Source organism: Hemitrygon akajei, unplaced genomic scaffold (genome assembly GCF_048418815.1).
Source record: "Hemitrygon akajei unplaced genomic scaffold, sHemAka1.3 Scf000107, whole genome shotgun sequence".
NCBI classification, from domain to species: Eukaryota; Metazoa; Chordata; class Chondrichthyes; order Myliobatiformes; family Dasyatidae; genus Hemitrygon; species Hemitrygon akajei.
The window spans coordinates 747,923-770,171 of NW_027331993.1; the positions used below are offsets into that span (position 1 = coordinate 747,923).

Here is a 22,249-nt window from a genome sequence, read left to right on the forward strand (position 1 = left end):
TTTCCGATCCTGTGCAGTGGCCCCTCCACACCAGACAGTGATATAACCCGTCAGAATCCTCTCCACGGTACATCTGTAGAAATTTGCTGGAGTCTTTGGTAACAAGGCAAATCTCCTCAATCTCCTAATGAGATATAGCTTCTGGTGTGCCTTCTTCATGATTGTGTCACTGTGTGTTGCCCAGAATAAATCTTCAGTAATGTTGATGGAATCTCTCCACCCACCACCTCCCAACCCATTCCAGATTATTTACATCCACTGACCAATTTACATTTATGAAATGTTACTTTGTATCTGTCATAATGAAACATCCTTTGTTCTCTCACGAAAAATTAACCTGTGAGATGTTTCTGTTAGAATTGTAATGATTGGAACACCAGTAGACAATTATTCAGAAGATATGATGTAGGAAAGTGTAAATCAGCCCAGCAGCCCCATGACAGTGATTGATGGTGTCTGGGGAGTGTTGTACAATAGATGGTCAAGATGGTGTCAGGGGGGTGTTGTACAATAGAAGGTCAAGATGGTGTCTGGGGAGTGTTGTACAATAGATGGTCAAGATGTTATCGGGGGAGTGTTGTACAATCGATGGTCAAGATGGTGCCCAGCTAAGCTCTCCATCAAGATCGTGCCTCAGGTTTAGTTGTTTTTGTAAGTTTGTAGAGATGGTATTGGGGACAGAGTGGGAAGTTAGTCATCAGGTTAGCATTTAGGGAGAGGCATGTGGAGGAATTAGAGGTCAGGCCTTCATGCCATATCCGAAGGGACTTGAGGAGACCAGGGATTTTGAAGATGTCCTCGATGGTGGGGAGGCCAGTGACCATGATGAACTGGCTGAATTTACAACCCTCTCAGCAGCTTTTTTCAATCTTGTGCTTTGGTATCTCCATATCCGACGGTGATGCAACCAGTTACAATGATCTCCACAGGACACCTATAGAAATCTGCTGTGTCTTCAGTTATAATTTATTATTATAAACTGATTATTATTAGATCATTAAAACACATTATTAGAATATTAGAATTACTATGGCAAGAAGTACAGACAGACATTGTTTACCCTTCTTGCTGCCTCAGTAAAGCAGCCAGCGTAATCAAATACCCCACCCCGAACATTCTCTCATCTCCCCCTCCCATCGGGCAGTAGATACAAAAGTCTGAAAGCACGTACCACCAGGCTCAAGGACAGCTTCTACCCCCACTGTCATCAGACTCTTCAACAGACATCTTGAATGATAAGAGGATCTGTCCTGGGACAAGCACATGAGTGTCATTACAAAGAAGGCATTGCAGCTCTTCTACTTATCTGAGAAGTTTGCACAGATTCAGTCTGTCACCTAAAGCTTTGATAAACGTCTGTAGATGTGTGGTGGAGAGTATTTCTGACTGGTTGCATCCCAGCCTGGTATGGAAACACCAATGCCCAAGATCAGAACAGTAGTGGATGCAGCCCAGTCCATCACAGGAAAAGCCCTCCCCACCATTAAACACATCTACAAGCAGCATCCATCATCAAGGACCCCACCATCCAGTCCATGCTGTCTTCTCACTGCTGCCATCGGGAAGGAGGTACAGGAGCCTTAGCTCCCACACTACCCCTCAAACCATCAGGCTCCTGAACCAGTGTGGATAATGTCAATATTTATCTCAGTGTTTCTTAAATACCCCTAATATATCTGAATCTACCACCACCCCGGGCAGGACGTCCATGCGCCCATGACTCTCTGTGTGTAAAAAATATAAAGAAAAAACCTTAGCTTTGAAAATTATGACCCTTGGTATTAGCCACATTCGTCCTGGGGAAAAAATATAGCTGGCTGTCCATTCGATCCATTCCTCTTCCCATCCTTTACACCTTTATCAAGTCCCCTCTCATCCTCCTTCACTCCAGTGATAAAAGCCTGAGCACACTCTCGAAAGCTTCCACATCCTTCCCATAATGAGGTGAGCAGAACCACCCAACCCAGTCTGCCCTGACACACATGGGGAGCAGGGAAACATTGTAAAGGACCACGGTGGGTCGAAGGGAATGGGGAAGAGTGAAGGAGAGTGGAGGGGTAGGAGTGGAAAGACTGGGGTGGAGTGAAGACCAAGGGGAGAGGAAGAAGGGTGGGGAGGGGGCATTAGGGGAAGGGAAAGTGGAGGGAGACCAGAGGTGGGGGATAGGATCAAGGTCTGGTGTGTGGGATGAAGCGAGGTGATTAGAGGTGTGGGGGGGAGTCATTCCCTTCTTATCCCTCCCTTCTTTTCAATGTCCCCTCCTCTCTTCCCTTTATGATCTTCACATGACAGGGTGACAGGTCACATTGCAGGAAGGATGTGGAAGCTTCAGAGAGAGTGCAGAATAGATTTACCAGGACAATATCTGGATTAGAGAGCAGGTCTTGTGAAGAGAGGTCGAGTAAGTGCGGGCTTTTTCTTTCAAGTTAAGGAGGATGAGAGGTGATTGATGGAGGTGTACAAGATGGTAAGAGGCAGAGATCAAGTGGACAGCCAGACTTTTCCCCAGGGAGGAAGTAACTAATACCAGGGGGTGTAATTTTAAAGTGACTGGAGGGAAGTATAGGGTAGATGTCAGAAATTGTTCTTTACACAGAGAGTGGTGGGTGTGTGAAACACCCTGCAAGGGGAGGTGGTGCAGACAGATACGTTAGGTGCATTTAACAAACTTATAGGTACGTGGGTGACAGAAACATGGAGGTTTTGTAGGAGGAAAGGGTGAGATTGATCTCAGAGTAGGTCTGCACAGAATTTTGGGGAAATTCTGGAACATCCTGAGTCACCAACACACCACGGGCTGAGTTTTCTAATCGGCTGCCCTACCCGTGGTCTGTGATCACACTCCCGTATCCCCCTTCACACCGAGGTCAGAATGAAACTGCCCAGTCTGACCTGTGACAGAGATCATAGAACACAGAACAGTACAGCACAGCACAGGCCCTTCGGCCCACAATGTTGAGCAGACCTAATAGACAATAGACAATAATCTGAGATCAATCTAACCCTCCCCTTTACTTTACTTTTATTGCCACCAAACAATTGATACTAGAGCGTACAATCATCACAGCGATATTTGATTCTGTGCTTTGCGCTCCCTGAAGTACAAATCAAAGTAAATACATACGCCTACATAACCCTCCAGGTTTCTGTCATCCATATACCTATGAGTGTGTTAAACACCCCGAATGTATCTGTCTATACCACCACCCTTTTCCAGGGTGTTCCACACACCCAACACTCTCCATGTGAAGAACTTTACCTCTGACATCCACCCTATACTTTCCTCCAGTCACTTTAAAATTACACGTCCTGGTATTAGTCACTTCTTTCCTGGGAAAAAGTTTGGCTGTCTGTTCAATCTATTGCTCTTACCATCTTGTACACCTCCATCACGTCACCTCTCATCCTCCTTCACTCCAAAGGGAAAAGTCCTCACTCACTCAACCTCTCCTGACAAGACCTGCTCTCTAATCCAGACATCGTCCTGGTAAATCTATTCTGCACTCTCTCTAAAGCTTCCACATCCTTGCTACAATGAGGTGACTTGAGTCCCTGTATCCCCCCCCCCCCCCCCGGCTGAACATCGCAAGGGAGGGGGGTGGACATTGAGGAGAATGGAGGGGTGAGAGGAGAATGACTGGGGTGGAGTGAAGTGGGAAAGTGGAGAGGAGGGATAGTGATGTGCAGAGAAATGGGAGTGAGGAGGAGGGAGGAAAATGAGGACAATAGAGGGAGATTGTAGGTAGGGATGGGAGAGAGGTCTGGGATACAAGATGGAGACTGGAGGGAGGAGGGGTGCTGAGAGGGAGCTTTAGACAGTTGTGGGGGTGGAGGGTGGAGAAACAATGGATGCAGGATGGTCCACAGCTCAGGAATTGGTGGTGGGGATCATCTAAGGGAACACTGATCCCCATGGTCAGTCCCAGAATTTCATCCCGACCCGTAGCGATGAAGGAGGAGACAGGTGTTCGAACATTCCAGAGGTCTGATCAGCGTAGGGAGCAGAGCACTGCAAATTAAATAAAAGTACAGAAGGGGCAAATGGGGCGGCCATTGTTGGGAAGTAGGTCAGCGATGAGAGTAGGAGTTGTCAGGCTTTGATAAGAAGAGGCTGAGGCCAAAGAAACAGGTTAAATGATCTGGTCTTTGTTACCCATCGTACAGTGCAGGCAAGGTGGCAGATATGATAGTGGAATAGAAAGATAGAAATATAGAAATCCTGCAGCACAATACAGGCCCTTTGCCTACAAAGCTGTGCCGAACATGTCCTTAACTTAGAACTACCTAGGATTACCCATAGCCTCTATTTTTCTAAGCTCAATGTACCTATCCAGGAGTCTCTTAAAATACCCTATCGTATCCGCCTCCACCACCGTTGCCGGCAGCCCATTCCATGCACTCACCACTCTCTGAGTAAAAAACTTACCCCTGACATCTCCTTTGTACCTACTTCCAAGCACCTTAAAACTATGCCCTCTCGTGCTAGTCATTTCAGCCCTGGGAAAAACCCTCTGACTATCCACAGGATCAATGCCTCTCATCATTGAGTACACATCTATCAGGTTACCTCTCATCCTCCGTCACTCCAAGGAGAAAAGGCTGAGTTCACTCAACCTATTCTCATAAGGCACGCACCCCAATCCAGGCAACATCCTTGTAAATCTCCTCTGCACCCTTTCTATGATTTCCACATCCTTCCTGTAGTGAGGTGATCAGAATTGAGCACCATACTCTAAATGGGGTTTGACCAGTGTCCTATATAGCTGCAACATTACCTCTCGGCTTGTAAATTCAATTCCACGATTGATGAAGCCAGTACACCATACGCCTTCTTAACCACAGAGTCAACCTGCACAGCTAATCTGAGCATCCTTCGGATTCGGACGCCAAGATCCCTCTAATCCTCCATACTGCCAAGAGTCTTACCATTAATACCATATTCTGCCATCATATTTCATCTACCGAAATGAACCACTTCACACTTATCTGGGTTGAACTCCATCTGCCACTTCTCAGCCCAGTTTGGCATCATGTCCCGCTGTAACCTCTGACAGTCCTCCACCCTATCCACAACACCTCCACCCTTTGTGGCATCAACAAATTTACTAACCCATCCCTCCACTTCCCCATCCAGGACATTTATAAAAATCACAAAGAGTAAGGGTCCCAGAACAGATCCCTGAGGCACACCACTGGTCACTGGCCTCAATGCAGAATGTGACCCGTCTACAACCACTCTTTGCCTTCTGTTAGCAAAGTAGTTCTGGATCCACAAAGCAATGTCCACTTGGATCCCATGCCTCCTTACATTCTCAGTAAGCCTTTCATGGGGTACCTTATCAGATGCCTTGCTAAAATCCATATACTCCACATCTACAGCTCTACCTTCATCAATGTGTTTAGTCACATCTTCATAAAGTTCATTCGGCTCGTAAGGCACCACCTGCCTTTGACAAAGCCATGATGACTATTCATAATCAATAATGCCTCTCCAAATGTTCATAAATCCTGCCTCTCAGGATCTTCTCTATCAAATAACCAACCACTGAAGTAAGACTCACTGTTCTATAATTTCCTGGGCTATTGCTACTCCCTTTCTTGAATAAGGGAGCAACATCCGCAACCCTACCATCTTCTGGAACCTCTCCTGTCCTCACTGATGATGCAAAGATCATTGCCAGAGGCTCAGCAATCTCCTCCTTTGTTTCCCACAGTAGCCTCGGGTACATCCCGTCTGGTCCCAGTGACTTAACCAACTTAATGCTTTCCAAAGCCTTCAGCACATCCTCGTCCTTAATATCTACATGCTCAAGCTTTTAAGTCCACTGCAAATCATTCCTACAGTCACCAAGATCCTCTTCCATAGTGAATACTGCAGCTAAGAATTCATTAATACCCTGCCATCTCCTCCGGTTCCATACACACTTTCCCACTGTCACACTTGATTTGTCCTATTCTCTCATGTCTTATCCTCTTGATCGTCACATACTTGTAGAATGCCTTGGGGTTTTCCTTATTCCTATTGGCCAAGACCTTCTCATGGCCCCTTCTGGCTCTCCTAATTTCATTCTTAAACTCCTCCCTGCTAGCCTTATGATCTTCTAGATCTCTATCATTACCTAGTTTTTTGAACGCTTCATAAGCTCTTCTTTTTGACTAGATTTACATCAGCCTTTGTACACCATGGTTCCTGTACCCTACCATCCTTTCCCTGTCTCATTGGAATGTACCTCTGCAGAATTCCATGCAAATATCCCCTGAATGTTTGCCACATTTCTGCTGTATATTTCCCTGAGAACATCTGTTCCCAATGTATGCTTCCAAGTCCTTCCGGATAGACTCATATTTCCCTGTACTCCAATTAAACACTTTCTTAACTTGTTTGTTCTTATCCCTCTCCAATGCTATGGTAAAGGAGATAGAATTATGATAACTATCTCCAAAATGCCTCCCACTGAGAGACCTGACACCTGATCAGGTTCATTTCCCAATTCCAGATCAAGTACTCTTGTAGGCTTATCTACATATTGTGTCAAGAAACCTGCCTGAAAACAGATAACAAACTCTATTCCATCTAAACCACTCACTCTAGGGAGATGCCAATCAATATTTGGGAAATTGAAATCTCCCACCACAACAACCTGTCTCTGTATCTGCTCCTCGATGTCCCTTTTACGATTGGGTGGTCTATAAAAAGCACCCAGTAGAGCAATTGACCCCTTCCTGTCCCTAACTTCCACCCACAGGGACTCCATAGACAATCCCTCCATGACTTCCTCCCTTTCTGCAGCCGTGACACTATCTCTGATCAGCAGTGCCACGCTCCCACCTCTTTTTCTTCCCTCCCTATCCTTTCGGAAACATCTAAAGCCTGGCACTTGAAGTAGCCATTCCTACCCCTGCACCATCCAAGTCTCTGTAATGGGGCCACAACATCATAGCTCCAAGTGCTGATCCACGCTCTAAGCTCATCCACTTTATTCATAATACTCCTCGCATTAAAATAGACACATCTCAAACCATCGGTCTGAGCGCGTCCCTTCTCTATCACCTGCCTATCCCCCCTTTCACACTGTCTCCAAACTTTCTCTATTTGTGACCCAACCTCCCTTTCCTCCGTCACTTCAGTTTGGTTCCCACACTCCGGCAATTCTATTTTAAGCTCTCCCCCGCATAGCCTTTGCAAACCCACCTGCCAGGATATTTGTCCCCGTCAGATTCAAGTGCAACCCGTCCTTTTTATACAGGTCACCCCTGCTCCAAACTCTCAGCCACACATTTATCCTCCACCCCATTCTATTCCTATACTCACTGTCACGTGGCACAGGCAGTAATCCGGAGATTACTACCTTTGAGGTCCTGCTTCTCAACTTCCTCCCTAACTCCCTGTAGTCTGTTTTCAGGACCTCCTCCCTTTTCCTGCCTATATCGCTGGTACCAATATGGACCACAACCTCTGGCTGTTTTCCTTCCCACTTAAAGATATAGTGGATGCAATCAGACACATCCCGGATCCTGGCAACTGGGAGGCAAACTACCATCCGCGTTTCTTTTCTGCGTGCACAGAATTGCCTGTGTGACCCCCTAACTATAGAGTCCCCTATCACTGCCCTGATCCTCTTCCTTTCCCTACCCTTCTGAGCCATAGTGCCAGACTCTGCATCAGAGGCGTGACCACTATTGCCTCCTCCAGGTAGGCCGTCTCCTCCAGCAGTACTCAAACAGGAGTACTTATTCTTAAGGGGGACCACCACAGGGGTACTCTCTAGCATCTGCCTCTTGCCCTTCCCTCTCCCTACTGTTACCCACTTCTCTGTCTCCCGAGGCCCTGGAGTAACTACCTGCCTATAGCTCCTCTCTATGGTCCCCCTGTAGGAGGTGGGAATTCCTGGAACCGGATAGTCTCCGTGATGGCTGCACGTGATGGTCTTTCTCCTGAAAGACCCCATAAAGGAGCTGGAGCTGGAGATGGATGAACTTAGGAATATCCAGCAGGCAGGACAATTGATCGATATGACTTGTGAACAGGTGTTAGACCCAGAGTGCAGAATTCGGGGAGCAGATGGGTGAACACCGAGAGAGGCAAAGGGAGAAGGTAGTCAGTGTAGAGTGCCCCTGTGGCCATTCCCCTCAGCAACAGGTAGGATACTGCTGAGGGGGGTGATCTATCTGGGCAAGGCAGCAGCAGCCAGATCAATAGCACTGTGGTCAGCTCTGAACTTCAGAAGGAGAGGGTGAAGTCAGGCAGAGCAATAGTCACAGTGGACTCGATAGTTAGGGGGACAGACAGGAGATTCTGTGGCAGGAAAAGAGACACCAGGATAGTGTGTTGCTTCCTGGGTGCTGGGGTCCAGGATGTCTCTGAGCGATTGCAGAATATTCTGGAAGGGGAGGGTGAGCAGCTGGAGGTCGTGGTACATGTTGGTACCAATGAGACAGGAGAGGGATAGAGGTCATGCACAGTAAGTTTAGGGAGTTAGGAAGGAGGCTGAAAAGCAGGACCTCCACGGTGGTAATCTCCGGATTACTCCTGTTGCCACGAGCTCGTGAAGGTCAGAACAGGAAGATAGTGCAGATGGCACTATTAATTGTGGTGGTGGGGAGAATATGCTATTAGGCAGGAACTTGGGAACATAAATTGGGAGCAGATGTTCTCAGGGAAAAGCATGGCAGAAATATGGCAAATGTTCAGGGAATATTCGCATGGTGGTCTGCAAGGTTTGTTCCATTGAAGCACAGAAAGGATGGTAGGGTAAAGGAACCATGCTGGACAAAGAATGTAGAAAATCTAGATAAGAGAAAAGAAAAGCGTCAAGAGAAAGGTTCAAGAAACTAGGTGCTGTTAGAGCTCTAAACATTACAGGGTGCCAGGAAGGAGCTCAGGATTGAAATTAGGAGAGCTAGAAGGGGCCATGAGAAGGCCTTGGTGAGCAGGATTCAGGAGAACCCCAAGGCATTCTACAAGAATGTGAAGAGCAAGAGGATGAGCCGTGGGAGAATAGGACCAGTCAGGAGCAATAGTGGAAATGTGCATGGAGCCAGAGTAGGTAGCGGAGGTACTTAATGAATTCTTTACTTCAGCGGTCATTACTGAAAAGGACCTTGGCATTTGTGGGAATGACTTACAGTGGACTGAAATACTTGAGTATATAGGCATTAAGAAAGAGGCTGTGCTGGAACATTTGAAAAATATTAATGTAGGTAAGTCGCTGGGTCCAGATGAGATATACCCCAGGCTACAGAGGGAAGTGAGGGAAGAGAGTGCTGAGCCTCTGACGATGATCTTAGCATCATCAATGGGGACAGGTGAACTACCAGAGGATTGGAAGGTTTCAAATGCTGTTCTGTTGTTCAAGAAAGGGAGTAGAGATAATCCAGGAAATTATTGACCAGTGACTCTGACTTCTGTGATGGGCAAGTTGCTGGAGAAGATCCTGAGAGGCAGGATTTATGAGCATGTGGAGAAACATAATCTAATTCGGGATAGTCAGCATGGCTTTGTCATGGGCAGGTCATGCCTTACGAAACTGATTGAATTATTTGAGGATGTAGCAAAACACATTGATGAAGGTAGAGCAGTGGATGCAGTGTATATGGATTTCAGTAAGGCATTTGATAATGCTAGGCTCATTCAGAAAGTAATGAGATATGGGATCTAAGTAGATCTTGCTTTGTGGATCCAGAATCAGCTTGCCCACAGAAGGCAAATGGTGGTTGTAGATGGTTTGTATTCTGCATGGAGGTCAGTGACCAGTGGTGTTCCACAGGGATCTGTTCTGGGACCCCTCCTCTTTGTGATTTTTATAAATGACCTGGATGAGGAAGTAGAAGGGGGGGGGGTTAGGGGGTTAGTAAGTTTGCTGATGACACAGAAGTTGGGGATGTTGTGGATAGTCTGGAGCATTGTCAGAAGTTACAGCGCAACATTGATAGGATGCAGGACTGCTCTGAGAAGTGGCAGATGGAGTTCAACTCAGATAAGTGTGAGGTGCATCACTTCAGTAAGTCAAATTTGAAGACAATATAATATTAATGGTAAGACTAGTGGCAGTGTGGAGCATCTGAGAGATCTTGGGGTCCATGTCCATAGGACACTCAAAGCCGCTGCACAATTTGACAGTGTTGTTACAGCTATACAAGACCTTGGTCAGACCCCAATTGGAGTCCAGTGTTCACTTTTGGTCACCTCGCTACGGGAAGGAATGGGGATACTATAGAGAGAGTGCAGAGGAGATTTACAAGGATATTACCTAGATTGGGGAGCATGCCTTATGGAATAGGTTGAGTGAACTTGGCCTTTTCTGCTTGGAGCAATGGAGGATGAGGTGTGACCTGGTAGAGGGGTATAGGATGATGAGAGGCATTGATCCTGTGAATAGTCAGAGGCTTTTCCCAGTTCTGAAATGGCTAACACGAGGGGGCATAGGTTTAAGCTGCTTGGAAGTAGGTACAAGGGGGATGTCAGGACTAAGTTTTTCACACAGAGAGCGGTGGGTGCGTGCAATGCACTGTCGGTGACGGTGGTAGAGGCAGATACAAAAGGGTCTTTTAAGAGGCTCTTAGGTAGGTACTTAGAGGGCTATGTTGTAGGGAAATTCCAGACAGTTTCTAGAGGTTGTTTACATCAGCCTTTGTACACCATGGTTACTGTAGAGAAGGGCCTGTAATGTGCTGTAGATTTCTATCTTTGATGTTCTCTTTGCATTGTTGCCATCAGGAAGAAGGTACAGGAGCCTCAGGACACACACCACCAGGTTCAGAAACAGTTATTACCCCTTAGACATTAGGCTGCTGAACCAGAGTGGTAAAACTTCACTCAACACTCATCCCACTCGGAAGGCAGTGGAGGCCAATTCTCTGGATGCTTTCAAGAAGGAGCTAGATATGTATCTTATGGATAGGGGAATCAAGGGATATGGGGACTAGGCAGGAACCGGGTATTGATAGTAGATGATCAGCCATGATCTCAGAATGGCGGTGCAGGCTCGAAGTGCCAAATGGTCTACTTCTGCACCTATTGTCTATTGTCATTCATAAACTGTTCCCACAACCTATGGACTCACTCTTAAGAACTCTTCATCTCCTGTTCACAATATTTATTGCTTATTTATTATTATTATTTGTATTTTCACTGTGATGATCTTACAGTCTGCTGCATCACTTTTTATTCTGAGATTCTCCGACTTGAGAATCGGCAGAAAACTCCCCCAGTGTTGAGAGAGAGAGGGAGAGAGACTGAGATTGACCACAGAGATTTCCATCCATACATCTGCCACAGTGAAATCCTGATGTTCCTTCTCCCATTGTAGTTGAGAGGGGAGGATGGTCACAGAGAGGAGGGAGGAATGACTATGAGGAGTTACACGGTGACTGATGAGACATAGAAACGATCGGAGTGGGATTTGAGTAATTCAGTATGTGGACAGAAGGAAATGGGTGAAAACACTCAGGAGAGAGGGATGGAGAGAGAGGTGGGATGCTGCAGTGGGAGGAATGAGGTGAGTGAGGAGAGAGTGTGAGGAGAGTTGGGCAGAGAGATCAGTGAGAATGACGCTCCAACTGGAGGGAAGGAAGGAGAGACTGACAAGAGAGTGAATGCCCAGAGGGAGATGTGAGGAGAGAGATTTGGGAGACAAGGGTAGAGGTAGTCAGATTTGACCTGGACTTGAGCCTCCTATTCCTGCCATTGAGATCCTTCCTGATCGAACGTAAGACCTGTTCGCTACTTTACTCTTCCTTTGTATATCTTCTTATTGCAGATTCTCAGTCAGACACAACTCGGGAAACCCAGGGATCTGTGACCACAGAACTTGGCCTGGGTTTGACCACCACCACAGCAGGGTCTTCAAGCTCACGTACAGATACCCAGTCAGACACAACTCCGGAACCACAGGGTTCAATGACAGGTGAACCTGTTCCAGGTTTGACCACCACACCAGCTGGGTCTGTGAGCTCAGGTAAAGATCCCTATTTCAATTCAACTTCCCATTCCCAGTTGTCTATCCAAGGCCTCCTCTACTGACATGATGAGGCTAAACTCAGACTGGAGGGCCAACAACTCATATTCCATCTGGGTAGCCGGCAAACTAACAGCATGAACATTGATTTCTCTAACTTTCAGTAATTTCTCTCCCCTACCACTTCTCTCTAATTCCATTTTTACTCTGGCTCCCCTCTTAACCCCTCTGTTCTCCTCAGTTGCCCATCATCTCCCTCTGGTTCCCCCGCCCCCATCTCCTATTCTGTTCACTGTAATTCGATTACTCCTCCTTCAGCCCTTTACCTCTTCCACAGAACACCTCCCAGCTTCTCAAATCACCCCCTCCCTCACCCACCCACCTTCCCACTCACCTGGTTTCACCTGTCACCTGCCAGCTGTACTCCTCCCCACCTCTTCATTCTGGCTTCTTCCCCCTTCCTTTCCGGTGCTGATGAAGGTTCTCACCTGAAAGCATTCACTGTTTATTCCCCTCCACAGATGCAGCCTGACCTGCTGAGTTCTTCCAGCATTTTGTGTGTGTTGCTTTGGATTTTCAGAATCTTTCGTCATTGTGAATTATTGTCCCTGTTGTGTTGTTTAAGCTCTGTGTTGCTTCGTTCCAGACATGAAGGTTTCCACATTGGACCAGTCTAAAGGATCGTCTACTAGAGAAGAGACTCAGAATCCGACCTCTATCCCAGCGGGAGACACATCCTCAGGTACCAAGTCTCATGTCCGTCTGTGTTCATTCAGTCTCTGTCACTGTGTGAGGTTGAACCTCCCATGGACCAGTTCAACTACCGGATGTACAGTGCATTGTGGGTAGGGGTGTGAATGATGGAGTCAGTGGATCCTCTGTCCTGTCTGTTGGGTTGGGTTTGGTGAGTCGTGAGGGATGAGGCTCTGTTGGGGGTTGGAGAGAGTGGGGTGGGAGGAATGAAAAGAGAGGGGTGGAGAGACTGAGAGTGACACAGGACGGGGGTTTCAAATGGCTCCATTTATTATCGGAGAATGTATGCTGTGTAGAACCTGAAGTATTTGATCTTCGCACACATCCATGCTGGAGTGGGAGGAAAGAGAGAGTGATGACTGTGTGAGGAGAGTCAGACAGAGAGATCAGTGAGAGTGACGCTCCAACCGGAGGGAAGGAAGGAGAGACTGAAAAGAGAGTGATGCAGACAGAGTGAATGCTGAGAGGGAGATGTGCGGAGAGGGATTTGTGAGACAAGGGTAGAGGAATTAAAAAGTAAAGAAGAGTGAAGTGTATGTATTTCAGAGGACAGATTTGACCTGGACCTGAACCTCCTATTCGTGCCATTGAGTTCCTCCCTGATTGAATGTAAAACTTGTTTACTACTTTCCCCATCCTTTGTATATCTTCTTATTACAGATTCCCAGTCAGACACAACTCATGAACCGCAGCTATCTGTAACGGGAGTCCCTGGTCTGGGTTTGACCACCACCCCAGCAGGGTCTGCAAATGCAGGTATGTGTGGTGGGGATCATTGAGGGAACAATCTTTCTCTTCTTCAGCCCCAGATATTCATCTGAGCTCTGACTGAGAGTAGTGACTGGTCAGAGACATTCACGAGGGAGAGTTGCTGAACAGGGACTGGATGGTTTTGGTATCTCTTCAGATCAGAGAGCTCCTTTTCAAATTGTTGTCCCAGTGGCTCCCATTTCAATTCCCATTCCCATTCCCGTTCCCACATGTCTGTCCAAGGCCTCCGCCACTGACATGATGAGGTCAAACTTTGATCGGAGGGGCAACACCTCATACTGTGTCTGGGTCGTGTCCAAACTGACAGCATGAACATCGATTTATCGAACTTCCAGCAATTTATACCCCTACCAATTCCCTCTCTTTCCACCTCTTTTTGGCACACCATTTAGCCCTTCTGTTCTGCTCACCTGCCATAATCTCCCTCTGAACACCCTCTTCACTTCCTTTATTCTATGGTCCACTGTCCTCTCTGATTGGATTAGTCCTCCTTCAGCCCTTCTTCTGTGTATCACCTCCACGCTTCTCAAATCATCCCCTCCCTCACCCACCCACCTTCCCACTCACCTGGCTTCACCTATCACCTGCCAGCTGTACTCCTCCCCACCTCTTTATTCTGGCTTCTTCTCCCTTCCTCTCCAGTGCTGATGAAGGGTCTCAGCCCAAAACATTCACTGTTTAATCCCCTCCAGAAATGCAGCCTGACCTGCTGTGTTCTTCCAGCATTTTGTGTGTGTTGCTCTGGATTTTCAGCATCTGCAGAATCTCTCATCTTTATGAATTATTGTCCCTGTTTAATCTCTGCCACTCTCCCATGTCACTGTTACTTTGTTACAGGCCTGGAGACTTCAACACTGGATCAGTCTACAGGATTGTCTACTGGAGAGCAAACACAGGAACTGTCCTCTGTCGCAGCGGGAGACACATCCTCAGGTACCAAGTCTATGTCCATCTGTGTTCATTCAGTATCTGTCACTCTGTGAGGTTGAACCTCCCATGGACCAGTTCACCTACTGGATGTACAGTGCATTGTGGGTAGGGGTGTGAATGATGGAGTCAGTGGTTCCTCTCTCCTGTCTGTTGGGTTGGGTTTGTTGAGTCGTGATGGATGAGGCTCTGTTGGGGGTTGGAGAGTGTGGGGTGGGAGGAATGAAAAGAGAGGGGTGGAGAGACTGAGAGTTGCACAGGAGGGAAGTTTCAAATGGCTCCATTTATTGTCAGAGAATGTATGCTGTGTAGAACCTGAAGTAATGTATCTTCGCAGCCATCCATGCTGGAGTAGGTGAAAAGAGAGAGTGATGACTGTGTGAGGAGAGTCAGACAGAGAGATCAGTGAGAGTGACGCTCCAACCGGAGGGAAGGAAGGAGAGACTGAAAAGAGAGTGATGCAGACAGAGTGAATGCTGAGAGAGGGAGATGTGAGGAGAGGGATTTGTGAGACAAGGGTAGAGGAATTAACGAGCAAAGAAGAGTGTAGTGTATGTATTTCAGAGGACAGATTTGACCTGGACTTGAACCTGCTGTATCTGACATTGAGTTCTATCCTGATTGAACGTAAAACTTGTTTAATACTTTCCCCATCCTTTGTATATCTTCTTATTACAGATTCCCAGTCAGACACAACTCTTGGACCCCAGCGATCTGTAACGGGAGAACCTGGTCTAGGTTTGACCACCACCCGAGCAGGGTCTGCAAATGCAGGTATGTGTGGTGAGGTAATTGAAGGGAACGATCTTTCTCTCCTTCAGCCCCAAATATTCACCTGGGCTCTGACTGAGAGTAGTGACTGGTCAGAGACATTCATGAGGGAGAGTTGTTGAACAGGGACTGAATGGTTTTGGTATCTCTTCAGATCAGAGAGCTCCTTTTCAAATTGTTGTCCCAGTGGCTACCCATTTCAATACAACTTCCCATTCCAATCCCCGTTCCCACATGTCTGTCCAAGGCCTCCACCACTGACAGTGTGAGGTCAAACTTTGATTGGAGGGGCAACACCTCATACTGTGTCTGGGTAGTGTCCAAACTGACACCATGAACATTGATTTCTCTATCTTCCAGTAATTTATACCCCTACCAATTCCCTCGCCTTCCACCTCTTTTTGGCTCACTATGTAGCCCTTCTGTTCTGCTCACCTGCCCATCATCTTCCTCTGGACACCCTCTTCACTTCCTTTATTCTATGGTCCACTGTCCTCTCCAGTGGGATTAGTCCTCCTTCAGCTCTTTACTTCTTCGATATATCACCTCCAACCTTCTCAAATCATCCCCTCCCTCACCCACCTTCCCACTCACCTGGCTTCACCTATTACCTGCCAGCTGTACTCCTCCCCAGCTCTTTATTCTGGCTTCTACTCCCTTCCTCTCCAGTGCTGCTGAAGGATGTCAGCCCAAAACATTCACTGTTTATTCCCGTCCAGAGATGCAGCCTGATCTGCTGAGTTCTTCCAACATTTTGTGTGTGTTGCTCTGGATTTTCAGCATCTGCAGGATCTCTCATCTTTATGAATTATTGTCCCTGTTTAATCTCTGCCACTCTCCCATGTCACTGTTACTTTGTTACAGGCCTGGAGACTTCAACACTGGATCAGTCTACAGGATTGTCTACCGGAGAGCACACACAGGAACTTTCCTCTGCCCCAGTGGAGGACACATCCTCAGGTACCAAGTCTCATGTCCGTCTGTGTTCATTCAGTCTCTGTCACTCTGTGAAGTTGAACCTCCCATGGACCAGTTCACCTACTGGATGTACAGTGCATTGTGGGTAGGAGTGTGAATGATGGAGTCAGTGGTTCCTCTCTCCTGTCTGTTGGGTTGGGTTTGGTGAGTCGTGAGGGATGAGGCTCTGTTGGGGGTTGGAGAGAGTGGGGTGGGAGGAATGAAAAGAGAGGGGTGGAGAGACTGAGGGTGACACAGGAGGGAAGTTTCAAATGGCTCCATTTATTATCAGAGAATGTATGCTGTGTAGAACCTGAAGTACTTGATCTTCGCAGACATCCATGCTGGAGTGGGAGGAAAGAGAGAGTGATGACTGTGTGAGGAGAGTCAGACAGAGAGATCAGTGAGAGTGACGCTCCAACCGGAGGGAAGGAAGGAGAGACTGAAAAGAGAGTGATGCAGACAGAGTGAATGCTGAGAGAGGGGGATGTGAGGAGAGGGGTTTGTGAGACAAGGATAGAGGAAATAAAGAGCAAAGAAAAGTGAAGTGTATGTATTTCAGAGGACAGATTTGACCTGGACTTGAACCTCCTGTTCCTGCCATTGAGTTCCTTCCTGATTGAATGTAAAACTTGTTTACTACTTTCCCATCCTTTGTATATCTTCTTATTACAGATTCCCAGTCAGACACAACTCATGAACTGCAGCTATCTGTAACGGGAGTCCCTGGTCTGGGTTTGACCACCACCCCAGCAGGGTCTGCAAATGCAGGTATGTGTGGTGGGGATCATTGAGGGAACAATCTTTCTCTTCTTCAGCCCCAGATATTCATCTGAGCTCTGACTGAGAGTAGTGACTGGTCAGAGACATTCACGAGGGAGAGTTGCTGAACAGGGACTGGATGGTTTTGGTATCTCTTCAGATCAGAGAGCTCCTTTTCAAATTGTTGTCCCAGTGGCTCCCATTTCAATTCCCATTCCCATTCCCGTTCCCACATGTCTGTCCAAGGCCTCCGCCACTGACATGATGAGGTCAAACTTTGATCGGAGGGGCAACACCTCATACTGTGTCTGGGTCGTGTCCAAACTGACAGCATGAACATCGATTTATCGAACTTCCAGCAATTTATACCCCTACCAATTCCCTCTCTTTCCACCTCTTTTTGGCACACCATTTAGCCCTTCTGTTCTGCTCACCTGCCATAATCTACCTCTGAACACCCTCTTCACTTCCTTTATTCTATGGTCCACTGTCCTCTCTGATTGGATTAGTCCTCCTTCAGCCCTTCTTCTGTGTATCACCTCCACACTTCTCAAATCATCCCCTCCCTCACCCACCCACCTTCCCACTCACCTGGCTTCACCTATCACCTGCCAGCTGTACTCCTCCCCACCTCTTTATTCTGGCTTCTTCTCCCTTCCTCTCCAGTGCTGATGAAGGGTCTCAGCCCAAAACATTCATTGTTTAATCCCCTCCAGAAATGCAGCCTGACCTGCTGTGTTCTTCCAGCATTTTGTGTGTGTTGCTCTGGATTTTCAGCATCTGCAGAATCTCTCATCTTTATGAATTATTGTCCCTGTTTAATCTCTGCCACTCTCCCATGTCACTGTTACTTTGTTACAGGCCTGGAGACTTCAACACTGGATCAGTCTACAGGATTGTCTACTGGAGAGCACACACAGGAATTGTCCTCTGTCGCAGCGGGAGACACATCCTCAGGTACCAAGTCTATGTCCATCTGTGTTCATTCAGTATCTGTCACTCTGTGAGGTTGAACCTCCCATGGACCAGTTCACCTACTGGATGTACAGTGCATTGTGGGTAGGGGTGTGAATGATGGAGTCAGTGGTTCCTCTCTCCTGTCTGTTGGGTTGGGTTTGTTGAGTCGTGATGGATGAGGCTCTGTTGGGGGTTGGAGAGTGTGGGGTGGGAGGAATGAAAAGAGAGGGGTGGAGAGACTGAGAGTTGCACAGGAGGGAAGTTTCAAATGGCTCCATTTATTGTCAGAGAATGTATGCTGTGTAGAACCTGAAGTAATGTATCTTCGCAGCCATCCATGCTGGAGTAGGTGAAAAGAGAGAGTGATGACTGTGTGAGGAGAGTCAGACAGAGAGATCAGTGAGAGTGACGCTCCAACTAGAGGGAGGGAAGGAGAGACTGAAAAGAGAGTGATGCAGACAGAGTGAATGCTGAGAGAGGGAGATGTGAGGAGAGGGATTTGTGAGACAAGGGTAGAGGAATTAAAGAGCAAAGAAGAGTGTAGTGTATGTATTTCAGAGGACAGATTTGACCTGGACTTGAACCTGCTGTATCTGACATTGAGTTCTATCCTGATTGAACGTAAAACTTGTTTAATACTTTCCCCATCCTTTGTATATCTTCTTATTACAGATTCCCAGTCAGACACAACTCATGGACCCCAGCGATCTGTAACGGGAGAACCTGGTCTAGGTTTGACCACCACCCGAGCAGGGTCTGCAAATGCAGGTATGTGTGGTGAGGTAATTGAAGGGAACGATCTTTCTCTCCTTCAGCCCCAAATATTCACCTGGGCTCTGACTGAGAGTAGTGACTGGTCAGAGACATTCATGAGGGAGAGTTGTTGAACAGGGACTGAATGGTTTTGGTATCTCTTCAGATCAGAGAGCTCCTTTTCAAATTGTTGTCCCAGTGGCTACCCATTTCAATACAACTTCCCATTCCAATCTCCGTTCCCACATGTCTGTCCAAGGCCTCCACCACTGACAGTGTGAGGTCAAACTTTGATTGGAGGGGCAACACCTCATACTGTGTCTGGGTAGTGTCCAAACTGACACCATGAACATTGATTTCTCTATCTTCCAGTAATTTATACCCCTACCAATTCCCTCGCCTTCCACCTCTTTTTGGCTCACTATTTAGCCCTTCTGTTCTGCTCACCTGCCCATCATCTTCCTCTGGACACCCTCTTCACTTCCTTTATTCTATGGTCCACTGTCCTCTCCAGTGGGATTAGTCCTCCTTCAGCTCTTTACTTCTTCGATATATCACCTCCAACCTTCTCAAATCATCCCCTCCCTCACCCACCTTCCCACTCACCTGGCTTCACCTATTACCTGCCAGCTGTACTCCTCCCCAGCTCTTTATTCTGGCTTCTACTCCCTTCCTCTCCAGTGCTGCTGAAGGATGTCAGCCCAAAACATTCACTGTTTATTCCCGTCCAGAGATGCAGCCTGATCTGCTGAGTTCTTCCAACATTTTGTGTGTGTTGCTCTGGATTTTCAGCATCTGCAGAATCTCTCATCTTTATGAATTATTGTCCCTGTTTAATCTCTGCCACTCTCCCATGTCACTGTTACTTTGTTACAGGCCTGGAGACTTCAACACTGGATCAGTCTACAGGATTGTCTACCGGAGAGCACACACAGGAACTTTCCTCTGCCCCAGTGGAGGACACATCCTCAGGTACCAAGTCTCATGTCCGTCTGTGTTCATTCAGTCTCTGTCACTCTGTGAAGTTGAACCTCCCATGGACCAGTTCACATACTGGATGTACAGTGCATTGTGGGTAGGAGTGTGAATGATGGAGTCAGTGGTTCCTCTCTCCTGTCTGTTGGGTTGGGTTTGGTGAGTCGTGAGGGATGAGGCTCTGTTGGGGGTTGGAGAGAGTGGGGTGGGAGGAATGAAAAGAGAGGGGTGGAGAGACTGAGGGTGACACAGGAGGGAAGTTTCAAATGGCTCCATTTATTATCAGAGAATGTATGCTGTGTAGAACCTGAAGTACTTGATCTTCGCAGACATCCATGCTGGAGTGGGAGGAAAGAGAGAGTGATGACTGTGTGAGGAGAGTCAGACAGAGAGATCAGTGAGAGTGACGCTCCAACCGGAGGGAAGGAAGGAGAGACTGAAAAGAGAGTGATGCAGACAGAGTGAATGCTGAGAGAGGGGGATGTGAGGAGAGGGGTTTGTGAGACAAGGATAGAGGAAATAAAGAGCAAAGAAAAGTGAAGTGTATGTATTTCAGAGGACAGATTTGACCTGGACTTGAACCTCCTGTTCCTGCCATTGAGTTCCTTCCTGATTGAATGTAAAACTTGTTTACTACTTTCCCATCCTTTGTATATCTTCTTATTACAGATTCCCAGTCAGACACTACTCATGGACCTCAGCGATCTGTAATGGGAGACCCTGGTCTGGGTTTGACCACCACCCGAGCAGGGTCTGCAAATGCAGGTATGTGCGGTGAGGTCATTGAAGGGAACAATCTTTCTCTTCTTCTGCCCCAGATATTCATCTGAGCTCTGACTGAGAGTAGTGACTGGTCAGAGACATTCACGAGGGAGAGTTGCTGAACAGGGACTGGATGGTTTTGGTATCTCTTCAGATCAGGGAGCTCCTTTTCAAATTGTTGTCCCAGTGGCTACCCATTTCAATTCAACTTCCGATTCCCATTCCCACATGTCTGTCCAAGGCCTCCGCCACTGACATGATGAGGTCAAACTTTGATTGGAGGGGCAACACCTCATAGTGTGTCTGGGTAGTGTCCAAACTGACTGCATGAACATCGATTTCTCGAACTTCCAGTAGTTTATACCCCTACAAATTCCCTCTCCTTCCACCTCTTTTTGGCTCACTATTTAGCCCTTCTGTTCTGCTCACTTGCCATCAACTCCCTCTGGACTCCCTCTTCACTTCCTTTACTCTATGGTCCATTGTCCTCTCCGATTGGATTAGTCCTCCTTCAGCCCTTCTTCTATGTATCACCTCCCAGCTTCTCAAATCACCCCCTCCCTCACCCACCCACCTTCCGACTCACCTGCCAGCTGTACTCCTCCCCACCTTTTTATTCTGGCTTCTTCTCCATTCCTCTCCAGTGCTGATGAAGGGTCTCAGCCCAAAACATTCACTGTTTAATCCCCTCCAGAGATGCACCCTGATCTGCTGAGTTCTTCCAGCATTTTATGTGTGTTGCTCTGGATTTTCAGCATCTGCAGAATCTCTCATCTTTATGAATTATTGTCCCTGTTTAATCTCTGCCACTCTCCCATGTCACTGTTACTTTGTTCCAGGCCTGGAGACTTCAACACTGGATCAGTCTACAGGATTGTCTACTGGAGAGCACACACAGGAACTGTCCTCTGTCGCAGCGGGAGACACATCCTCAGGTACCAAGTCTATGTCCATCTGTGTTCATTCAGTATCTGTCACTCTGTGAGGTTGAACCTCCCATGGACCAGTTCACCTACTGGATGTACAGTGCATTGTAGGTTGGCTGTGAATGATGGAGTCAGTGGTTCGTCTCTCATGTCTGTTGGGTTGGGTTTGTTGAGTCGTGAGGGATGAGGCTCTGTTGGGGGTTGGAGAGTGTGAGGTGGGAGGAATGAAAAGAGAGGGGTGGAGAGACTGAGAGTGACACAGGAGGGAAGTTTCAAATGGCTCCATTTATTGTCAGAGAATGTATGCTGTGTAGAACCTGAAGTAATGTATCTTCGCAGACATCCATGCTGGAGTGGGAGGAAAGAGAGAGTGATGACTGTGTGAGGAGAGTCAGACAGAGAGATCAGTGAGAGTGACGCTCCAACTGGAGGGAAGGAAGGAGAGACTGAAAAGAGAGTGATGCAGACAGAGTGAATGCTGAGAGAGGGCGATGTGAGGAGTGGGGTTTGTGAGACAAGGGTAGAGGAATTAAAGAGCAAAGAAGAGTGTAGTGTATGTATTTCAGAGGACAGATTTGACCTGGACTTGAATCTGCTGTATCTGACATTGAGTTCCATCCTGATTGAACGTAAAACTTGTTTAATACTTTCCCCATCCTTTGTATATCTTCTTATTACAGATTCCCAGTCAGACACAACTCATGGACCCCAGCGATCTGTAACGGGAGAACCTGGTCTGGGTTTGACCACCACCCCAGCAGGGTCTGCAAATGCAGGTATGTGTGGTGAGGTCATTGAAGGGAACGATCTTTCTCTCCTTCAGCCCCAAATATTCACCTGGGCTCTGACTGAGAGTAGTGACTGGTCACAGACATTCACGAGGTAGAGTTGTTGAACAGGGACTGAATGGTTTTGGTATCTCTTCAGATCAGAGAGCTCCTTTTCAAATTGTTGTCCCAGTGGCTACCCATTTCAATT

General features: G+C 47.3%; 1 protein-coding gene across 1 annotated transcript in view; it reads left to right on the plus strand.

The window, feature by feature from the left end:
• Nucleotides 1-21,330, plus strand: part of LOC140723273 (uncharacterized) — a 73,919-nt gene extending 52,589 nt beyond the window's left edge. The window contains exons 12-21 of the mRNA XM_073037879.1: nucleotides 11,760-11,957; nucleotides 12,604-12,699; nucleotides 13,371-13,466; nucleotides 14,319-14,414; nucleotides 15,087-15,182; nucleotides 16,812-16,907; nucleotides 18,528-18,623; nucleotides 19,485-19,580; nucleotides 20,253-20,348; nucleotides 21,185-21,330. Of these exons, the coding sequence (XP_072893980.1) occupies nucleotides 11,760-11,957; nucleotides 12,604-12,699; nucleotides 13,371-13,466; nucleotides 14,319-14,414; nucleotides 15,087-15,182; nucleotides 16,812-16,907; nucleotides 18,528-18,623; nucleotides 19,485-19,580; nucleotides 20,253-20,348; nucleotides 21,185-21,330 (1,112 nt within the window). The remainder of the gene's footprint in view (nucleotides 1-11,759; nucleotides 11,958-12,603; nucleotides 12,700-13,370; nucleotides 13,467-14,318; nucleotides 14,415-15,086; nucleotides 15,183-16,811; nucleotides 16,908-18,527; nucleotides 18,624-19,484; nucleotides 19,581-20,252; nucleotides 20,349-21,184) is intronic.
• Nucleotides 21,331-22,249: the final 919 nt, after the last annotated feature.